At 59.7% G+C, this 9114-nt stretch overlaps 1 protein-coding gene across 2 annotated transcripts; it reads left to right on the forward strand.

Moving 5' to 3' along the window:
• Positions 1 to 1408: 1408 nt before the first annotated feature.
• PEX10 (peroxisomal biogenesis factor 10) lies at positions 1409 to 8947 on the forward strand. 2 transcript variants are annotated; one of them, XM_014863104.3, is made up of 6 exons: positions 1409 to 1590; positions 2373 to 2453; positions 2982 to 3388; positions 4836 to 5011; positions 5195 to 5330; positions 6805 to 8947. In XM_014863104.3, the coding sequence occupies exons 1-6, from the start codon at positions 1470 to 1472 to the stop codon at positions 6871 to 6873; spliced, it is 990 nt and encodes a 329-aa protein (XP_014718590.3). In that variant the 5' UTR covers positions 1409 to 1469; the 3' UTR covers positions 6874 to 8947. The 2 variants fall into 2 exon arrangements, with proteins under 2 accessions (XP_014718590.3, XP_070367397.1); XM_070511296.1 differs by lacking the exon at positions 5195 to 5330 and having other exon boundaries at positions 1430 to 1590.
• Positions 8948 to 9114: the final 167 nt, after the last annotated feature.

The following is a 9114-nucleotide window of genomic DNA, read 5'->3' on the forward strand; positions in this document are numbered from 1 at the left end:
CAGGTACAGCACCCCGCAGGGCCCAGCAAGTGAAGGATGTGCCCGGGCAGGCCCCAACCCTTGGGCTGAAGGAAGGAGCCAGCCAGTGACCCTGAGGAAGGGAACAAAACCTCCCTGAATCTGACTTGGCGCCTGGGGACACTGCATCTGTCTGTGCAAACCCACAGAACAGGGCATCTTTGGGGCCAGAAAGGAGCTGTGCGTTGGTTTCAGACGGTTAGATGAGAGTGGGACAGAAACTTGTGAAGGCCTCAGCGTCTCACACAGCCCACGCACAGGCCCTCGCCAAAGGGTCCATCCACCCTGGGCTGACAACCGAAGCTGTGGGTGGCCTCTGTGTCCAGGAAACAGGGTACCCAGGCAGGGGCATGGCTCCAAAGGGCACGGGGGCTTCAATAGCAGGAGGGAGTGTGGGACCACCAGGTCATGCCCCTTCCCTCTAAGAGGGGCCTGCCTGCAGCTGGTGGGGCCCCCGAGGAGCTCCGAGCCAGTCCCCACAGCCTGGCCACCGCCTGGCCCAGTGTCACTGGGCTGTGCCAGCCTGGGGATGTTCCCACAGCTGAGCCCTGGAGATGGGAGCAGAGGTGAGGCCAACAGCTGAGCCTGTCTGGCCCCATGCCTTCCTGGCCGATGGCAGTGTACCTGACAGCTTGTCCCCATGACCACTCACCACCAAGCAGCCAAATCAGCTTTCAGATCCAGAAACTCGTCTTGTCTTCCCCGTCCTCCACACCCGTCCCGGCTCCCCACTGCCCTCCCACATGCTAGGTCCTTTCCCTTCCGGGGCCCAAAGGCCGGGTCCACGTTCACACACACACCCCAGCACCCAGGCAGGCTGTCAACACCCAAGCCCGGGATGGGCTTTCAAGCAGGACTACTGAGGCAGGCGGAAGGTCCCTGTGGCTGCAGGGCCGGGGTCTCGCCTCGCTCAGCACTCTGACGCCGACACCCATCAGCGCCCAGGGAACGGTCAAGCAAAGCTGGAGGGTCCCTGCAGCTCGTAAGAGCGCAGCGGGCAGACCACCCCCCGGGCCGGGGACCTGCTGGGGTCTAGGCTCGCCGGTACTGCGTGATGCTGGCGGGCAGCCGGACCTCTGACCTCAGTCTCCCCGTCCGCAGAGTGGGCCGGGGACGTGAGACCACAGCTGCCAAGGGACTGAGCTCGTGCAGCCCGCTCCGGACCGCGGACCGCAGAGCTCGGACAGCGAGGAGGTGGCCCCGCAAGCCCCGCCCCCGCCCGCAGGCACCGCCCCCGCCCGCAGGCACCGCCCCGCCCGCAGGCCCCGCCCCCGCCCGCTGGCACCGCCCCCGCAGGCCCCGCCCCCCGCACGGGCCCCCGTCAGTCCCGCCCCGACGCCGCTCAGGCCCCGCCCCACCCCACCCAGACCCCGCCCCGCGCGCTGTGACGCTCAAGGTCTGCGCCGCACTCCGACCGGCCTCCGTCATCAAGCGCCGCCCGCGTGGCCGCCATGGCCGCTGTGGCTGTCGCGGCCGCCAGTCCCCCGGAGGTGGTTCGCGCGGCGCAGAAGGACGACTACTACCGCGGCGGGCTGCGGAGCGCGGCGGGCGGCGCCCTGCACAGCCTTGCGGGTGAGGGCGGGCGGGCCGGTGGACGGGGCGGGGGTGGGCCCGAGCGGGCGCCGCAGCTCCCCGCGGCTGAGCAGCCAAGTCCGCCAGCGTCCGAGAGCGCTGCGGGCCCTGAGTGACCGCGCGGCGCGGAGGGTGTCGCCCGTGGCCCTGCACCCCGCGAGGTGGGGGGACGAGACCGCAGCCCCCGGGGCGGGCTCAGCCGAAGGGAGAAGCCGCTGGGTCGGGGTGGGGTGAGGCCCAGGTGTTGGAGGAGGCGCTCACAACAGATGGTTTATGAACGTATACAGACACTGTCAATTACTCTGCCGCGCACCGTTCTCCGTGATTTACAAACAGTAACCCACTTAATCCTGAAAACGTTCCTAGGAGGTAGGACCTGTTGTTACTCCCCTTCTTACAGATGGAAGATTGGGATTCCAGACAGGTCAGGTGACTCGCCTGAGGTCACAGCCGGCAAAGTGGGGAGCTGGAGTTTGACGCTGGACGGTGGTGTCAACTGTGCTCTTAGTCACTTTACTACACCGTCTGTCCTTGGGGCCCTTTCGGGTCCTGGACGCGGAGGTGGCTCTCAGGAGACTCTCAGTGGCCCCGGCGGGGCAAGTGCAGATGGAACAGCGTGGGAAGCACTGGAGGCCAGGGGAGAGAGGAGAGTCTAGCTCAGAACAGTCTCAGCCTCGGGGAGGCTGGGCGGGGCCTTAGCGGAAAGAAGAGGGGAGGATTCTTCCTAATCCTTGCCACCCCCACCCCCACCCCCACGGTAATAGCGCTGTTTTTCCTTTCAGGTGCGAAGAAGTGGCTGGAGTGGAGGAAAGAGATTGAGTTGCTGTCGGATGTAGCCTACTTTGGCCTCACCACGCTTGCAGGTAGCACCCCCAGCAGGACCTTGGGACTGAGGGGCCCCCAACACAGCCAAGCCCAGAGGACAGGAGGGGGGCTGCCAGCAGTGTGAGAAGCTCCTGGTGGTGCTCCCCAGTGTCCCTGGAGCTGGCCCAGATGCAGCCTTAGGGAAGGAGGAGCCCCCAAGACCCTCCCCTAGAGGGGAAGCCAAGCCCTGAGCCCCAGCCCCGGCCTCTGGAAGCTCTGAAGTTCACCAGTCATGTCTGCGTTCTCCTCTCACTGTTTTTGTCCCTGGTGCTCTTTGTCCTGGACTTTGCCCACAGTGCCACTGGGACTGTCTTTCCATAACTGAACCCCATGACCCCCAGAGGGGCCCCGGCACTGACCCCTGTCACGGGACATGGGCAGCAACGCCCTGGTGGAGAGTTGTCCTTTAGAGGAAAGGCCGGGACTCAGTAGAGAGCAAGACGCAGTAAGGAGAGAAGGAATTGCTGGCAGGTCTGCCTCAGTCTCTTACATGCCCACCACCCCCCATCCCCGCTCCCTCGTCCCAGGCTACCAGACCCTCGGGGAGGAGTACGTCAGCATCATCCAGGTGGACCCATCCCAGAGCCGTGTGCCCTCAAGGCTGCGCCGCACTGTGCTGGTCGCACTGCACACCGTCCTGCCCTACCTGCTGGACAAGGCGCTCCTCCACCTGGAGCATGAGCTGCAGGCCGACAGCGATGGCACCTGGTCCTCCCAGGGCAGCCTGGCACCTGGTGTGCGCCACCGGTCAGGGGCAAGGCGCTGGGTGCACCGGCACGTGGCCACCCTGACAGAGCAGCAGAAGAAGGCACTCCTGCGCGCCACCTTGGTGCTCAGGCAGGGCCTCAGCTGCCTCCAGCGGCTCCACGTCGCCTGGTTCTATATCCACGGCGCCTTCTACCACCTGGCCAAGAGGCTCACCAGAGTCACCTATGTAAGTAGCAGGTGCCAACCACACTTGCTTAATCTTGGTTCTTCTGTGTGTAGTTGGCTCTTCCAGCCTCTATGGACTGTCACAGTCACAAGACTGGAGCCCAAATCCTTAAACTAAAAGACGTGGGTTTTGTTGGGTCACATTTTGCTAAAAGAACCAAGAAAGTCTAGTTTCTGCAAACCTTGAGGGTAGAGTGAGTCTGTCTGCCTCCAGGCAGCACATGTGGGCTGCCTCACTGTCAGGCCCGGTGCTCTGCTCCTTATGCTGAGCATGGGCCTGTGACCCTGGGCTCCTGGGCCCCACACCTGCACCTTCCAGGCTGCCCTGACGGAGGGTCAGGTTTAGGGACGTCTTGCTGATGGTGACCCCACAGTGACCACGTGGGCCCTGTTGCTGCCAGCATCCCTGCCTGCCCCACTAGACAACCATTCACGCCTTCTCCCATCCTGGTTCTTAGCTGATGCTCTGGCTTCCAGATTTGCTCAGAAAGCCTCCCCTCAGGCCGCCTGCCCACCAGAGGGTCTCCAGGCTCTTTCCTGGGTCACTCTCAGCATCCCACCCACTTCCTCCACCCTCCTGGGCAGTGCTGTTCTGGGCACCTGTACCACCACCTCCTCTCAGGTCCGTCTGTTCTTAACACGCTCAAGGGAGCTGACAGCTCATCACCACTAAGTATGGTAGGTGTCTGCTGAGCTGCTGTAACAAGGGGCTGGACCCACACAGGGTCGACCCAGACAGAGGGCTTTTCTCTTTGGCACCTGGGCCTCTGGCCAATCTGCTCTGGCTGGTCTGGCTGACCTGGCTGTCTCCATTCCCTGCCGAGGGAAGGGAGACAGGAAGTGGATGGCAACTGACTTTGTCTTCAAGGATGTGGCCAGAAGTTGCAGCCATCAGCAGCTTCAGAGCTGGAACACGGTGTCACCAGGTGACGTAGTGTCGCCAGGTGGTCAGGTGCCTTGCTAAGAGTAGGGAGCTCGTGTTCCCATGACAGAGAAGCTGTTTGCAGCCTCTGCAGGCCAGGGTTCTCCTGCCATCACTGGGTCCTCCTCCCCTGCTTCTTTGCCAGTTCCTTTTTTCTCAGAGATGTGGGTCCCTGGATGTCCCCACCCCACCCCCAAATCCTTACCTGCAGCCACAATGACCGGCAGGCTTGGAACTCCGAGGCCATCTTCCTGGCTCAGCACTTGACTCCTGTTAGGAGTGAGGCCTTGGGCTGTCCAGCAGCGTCCCCTGACTGCCTGCTCAGTGCTCAGATGCTGCAAGGTTCTCCTGCCCCCCTCATCCAGCCAAGAGGCCTTTGGTCACTCTCTGTCTCCACCTTGTGCCAAGAAGGCAGGGTTTGGCCTCATTTGATGGGCCCCCCAGTGCCAGGGGAGGCCTCGTCCCCAAGCTGGCCAGTGTTTTATGCCAGCTGATCGCATAACCGTCCCATTGGGATTGTTGACAGCTCCACGTCCGCCGCCCGCTTGCAGAGGACCTGAGGGCTCGCACAAGCTACAGGCTGCTGGGGCTCGTCTCCCTTCTGCACCTGGCGTTGTCCACAGTCCTGCAGCTGTATGGCTTCCGGCAGAGGCAGCGTGCCCGGAGGGAGTGGAAGCTGCACCGCAGCCTGTCGTACCGCAGGTACGTGGTGGGCCAAGGGTGCAGGGGGCACAGGCATGTGTGGGTTGTAGGGGGCTCTCAGCTCAGGTGTGCCCCCGCCTGTGGGGGCTGGGGGCCAAGGACCCTGCGCTTAGCATTGCTGCTGGGGCTCAGGCAGGCGTCACAAAGACTTTGAGGCTCGGTTCTGTCTGCCCCCTGACCCAGGAGCCACGTGGAAGAGAGGGCAGTTTCCAGAAACTCCCTGTGTACCCTGTGCCTGGAAGAACGCAGACATTCGACAGCCACGCCCTGTGGCCACCTGTTCTGCTGGGAGTGCATCACCCAGTGGTGCGACACCAAGGTGGGCACCGCCGGGACCAGCAGCTACGGGTCTAGGGGTGTGCAGGGTCCCCAAGCAGGGGTGCAGCCCCAGTGGCAGCAGCAGAACCGAGGAGCCTGCCTCTCAAACCTCCTCTTGTTTGGGGGTGGAGGGGTGGGCATCTTTTTAAAAGCTCCCAGCTAAGCCAGATATGGGGCCACATTTGGAATCAAGGTGGCTGATTATGCATGTCGACGCTTTGCTGGAAGCAAGCTGGAGCAGCAGCCGGCGCCCATGAGGTTTCATTCCCAAAAGGCTGTGGTGGGCGAGTCTGCCCCCAGCACCTTGGAAGCCCTAGCCTGCCCGCACACATCGGGCCCCAGTCCTCCAGGCCAGGCCAGACCCTCCTCTCCAATTGGGCAGGCACCTGCCATGACTGCCCACTCAGGGGTCCCAGGACGCACAACCACCAGCCCCAGGTTTTTGAGACCTCAGGGTGTTGGGATCTACCACGCCAGGTGACCAGAGCAAGGGACGCCAGGCCACCTCTTGCCTCTGCGCTGACTCCAGGGAGGGGGCCACTTCCTGGGCACCTACACGCCTCTGCAGTGAGCTCAGCCCCAGTCCAGCTTCTCCGGGATGGGGGGTGGGGCATGCAGGTGAGGCAGGTAAGGAGGGATGTGATGCTCATCTTGTTTCCTCACAGCGTTTCAAATGCTCTGGCCTGTTTCTTACCTCAGGACGTCCACCTCTGTGTGTTGGCCATGAGTCTTTGCTCAGGGCCCGTGTATGGGGCACACGGTGGCTGCAGCCTCCGAGCCCAGCTGGAGCTGATTTAGAACCAGCGCCTGTGAAATGCCCCCACTGCGAGGGTCTGTCACTATGGGTCAGTGCAGCCTCCTCTTTTGGTTCCCCGGTCCCCGTTTTGTGGGATTCCCCCAGGAGCACCGGCGCTGCCTGCCCTAAGTGGCTGGCCCAGGTGGGGATGCCTGGCAGGTGAGCGCCGACCTTCCCTTGGGCCAGAGGGAACCTGACTGGTTTCAGCCCAACCGGTCCTTAGGGATGGGGCTGCCGGGCCTGATGCAACGGACAGAGGACACAAGCATTTGCTCCCAGAAACTCGCAGGATGCTCGGGGTAGCCAGTCGTTCAGTGGCTCTCTGTTGAGAACCCCCAAAGGGAGTCTGTGGAGCCCACGCACTCCTCTCAACACAGCTGTCAGTAGCGGCTGAGAGCCCTCATGGCCCTGAGTCACCGTAGGGACAGCCTGGCCGTCTCCTCAGTTCACTGTTCCCTGCTTCGCTCCATGACCCAGGGTTAAGGCCTTCCCTGCAGGTTTGCAACTTCTGAACAGTAAGGCTGACTCTGTCTTACGTTGAACCAGACGGATGTCCATCCTGAGATACCAGAGGTGCCAGTTGGGAGGGGGCCCGAGATGGCCTTACAGGAGACCCCAAGGGCTGTGGCAGGGGCTGTGCTGGTTGTGGCCTGTGTGACCTTGCTCTCCCCCCCACAAGGCGGAGTGTCCCCTCTGCAGGGAGAAGTTCCCTCCCCAGAAGCTCGTCTACCTGCGGCACTATCGCTGACCTGACAGAGCGGCCCGACGTCCTGATCGTCAGGAGGAAGACTTATTCTCAAGACTACCTTTACTTGTACAGAAACCACAGAATTCTCTAATTTATATTTCTTGTCATGAAGATACCATGCCAGTGGCTCAGGAGGACAGAGGCTAGGCCTGGCTGCAAAACGGCAGGCCCAGGGCCTTCAGGCGGGGTTGGCGGGGCTCCACCCAGCTCAGTGACCCCCGAGCCTGGGGACGCTGATGGCGAGACCCAGTTGGGGCAGAGGCTCAGCTGAGAGCCCCACACCCCGCTGTGGCACAACTTAGTCACTTCTCCAGGACTTCACTCTCTGCACATGGTTTTATGTTCCCTCCATTTCCCAAACCACACAGGTGAGACCAACCTTTATTCAGGACAAACTTTATTCACTTCCATGATGACAAACGATTCCACGTCAGGCGTACGGTAAGGGTGTGGCCTGAACAGGCGTGCTTAGAGCAGAGCACGGAGCAGTTTGCTTTTGATGGTGTGGTCAGTCCGCCAGCCCCAGTGACCCCGCAAACCTTGCCCTTGTCACCAGAGCCAGGCTGAGTGGCACAGGCACATCCACTCAGGAATAGAAAGAAACCAAGGACCCGTATCTCCACCTGAAATGTTTGGCACGCACCTTTTAACACATGTCAAGTTTGCTTCCCATTTTAGAAAAACGGAGTCTGCATCTTGGCCTTGCACAAAGGCGGAAGGGCCTCCAGCTCAGAGCTCCTGGTGGGGCAGAGCCAGCTTGAGTGACACGTGCTGCTAACACCTAAGCCACAAACACCACCCCTCAGGCTCCGCAGTCTCCCAGAGGCAGGGACACGGCTGCTTACCCCAGGTCACTGCTATGTCCAGCCTACTTCCTGCCACCTTTTTGTTATTTTGAGGTTTTTAAAACTGTACTTAATTTGTGCCAGAGACAGGACTTTGCCATAGGCATCCTTAAGAAACGAATTGCACGGAAGCATTAATACATTAAGAAGACCTTCAGGGGCCGCCCCGTGGCATGGGGGTGAAGTTCAGCGTGCCCTGCTTTGGCAGCCCAGGTTCACGGGTTTGGCTCCCAGGCATGGCACAGACCTACACTACTCGTCAGCCATGCTGTGGTGCGACCAGCATATAAAGTGGAGGAAGACTGGCACAGATGTTGGTTCAGGGCTAATCTTCCTCAAGCAAAAAAAAAATAAAAGAATGCCTTCAGGGTGAACTGAAAATCAGATTTCCTAAGGGTGGTATAAAAATACCCTTGCCAGGCCCTCTGGTTGGGGTGTCACGTTCCCCTGCTGCAAGTGTCATAGCACAGGCTGCTGGCAAAGGCCTACGCAGGCCACTTCTCAGAGTTTGACTTAGTGGACACAGCTGTTCAGGAATAGGGATGGCTCTGTACTCCTCAGTTAATAAAGGTCAGCTGCCAGAGACAGGCCGCTGTGACCACGGGCCAGATTGAGAGCAGACCTGACAGGGAGGGGCCCCAAGAGAGGGCCTCGGTTCCTAAAATACTTTCCTTACACTCTGACCAAGCACACGCTATTTCCCAGCACATCTCAGGCCTGAGCATTTACTATGAAAACAGTATGAAAAATTTTTTAAATGTCTATAGAGTTTGAACACCTCAAATGCTGCCACATGGTCTGAAAGTACAGATTTGGGTCATCTAAATAAGAAGTTGAAGACACAGGGTCAGGTATACAAAAGGAATGGCCTCTCAAAAACAAGAGGAGCTCAATTTCCAATATGCAGAAATCGGCAAGAGAAAAGCCAGACAGTAAGCCTGTTCAATTCTAAAACCTTAAGACGAAGGAAAACTGCTCAGAGTGACGAGTCTGAACTGCCTGAAGACCTGGGAGGAAATACACTGGTTCGTACTTCAGCATCTGTGCCCCAGTGACAACCATGGTCATGTTTGATGTCTGTTCTCTTGCCGTTGGTAAAAACGGCTCACCACCAGAGAGCCAGCACGTCTCGGGCTGGGCTTGCCTTTGTGCAGCGAGCTGAGTGCTTTAGATAAAGACTACACGAGAAAGGGGACACTGTCTTTAATAAAGTTGGAATTAAAAAGTCACTTAGTAAAATGTTTACGAGTATTTCTTTTTATCACATCAAAAAAGTTGACATGCAGGTCAGAGTTGTGTTTCTCCGTAGAAAGTGAAAAACCGCGTGTTAAAACCCACAGAACTGGTCTGCTCTTACCAGTGTCTCTGTAAATGGGCAGCTGCATGGGAACAAATG

This window comes from Equus asinus, chromosome 5 (assembly GCF_041296235.1).
Source record: "Equus asinus isolate D_3611 breed Donkey chromosome 5, EquAss-T2T_v2, whole genome shotgun sequence".
In the NCBI taxonomy this organism is placed as follows: Eukaryota; Metazoa; Chordata; class Mammalia; order Perissodactyla; family Equidae; genus Equus; species Equus asinus.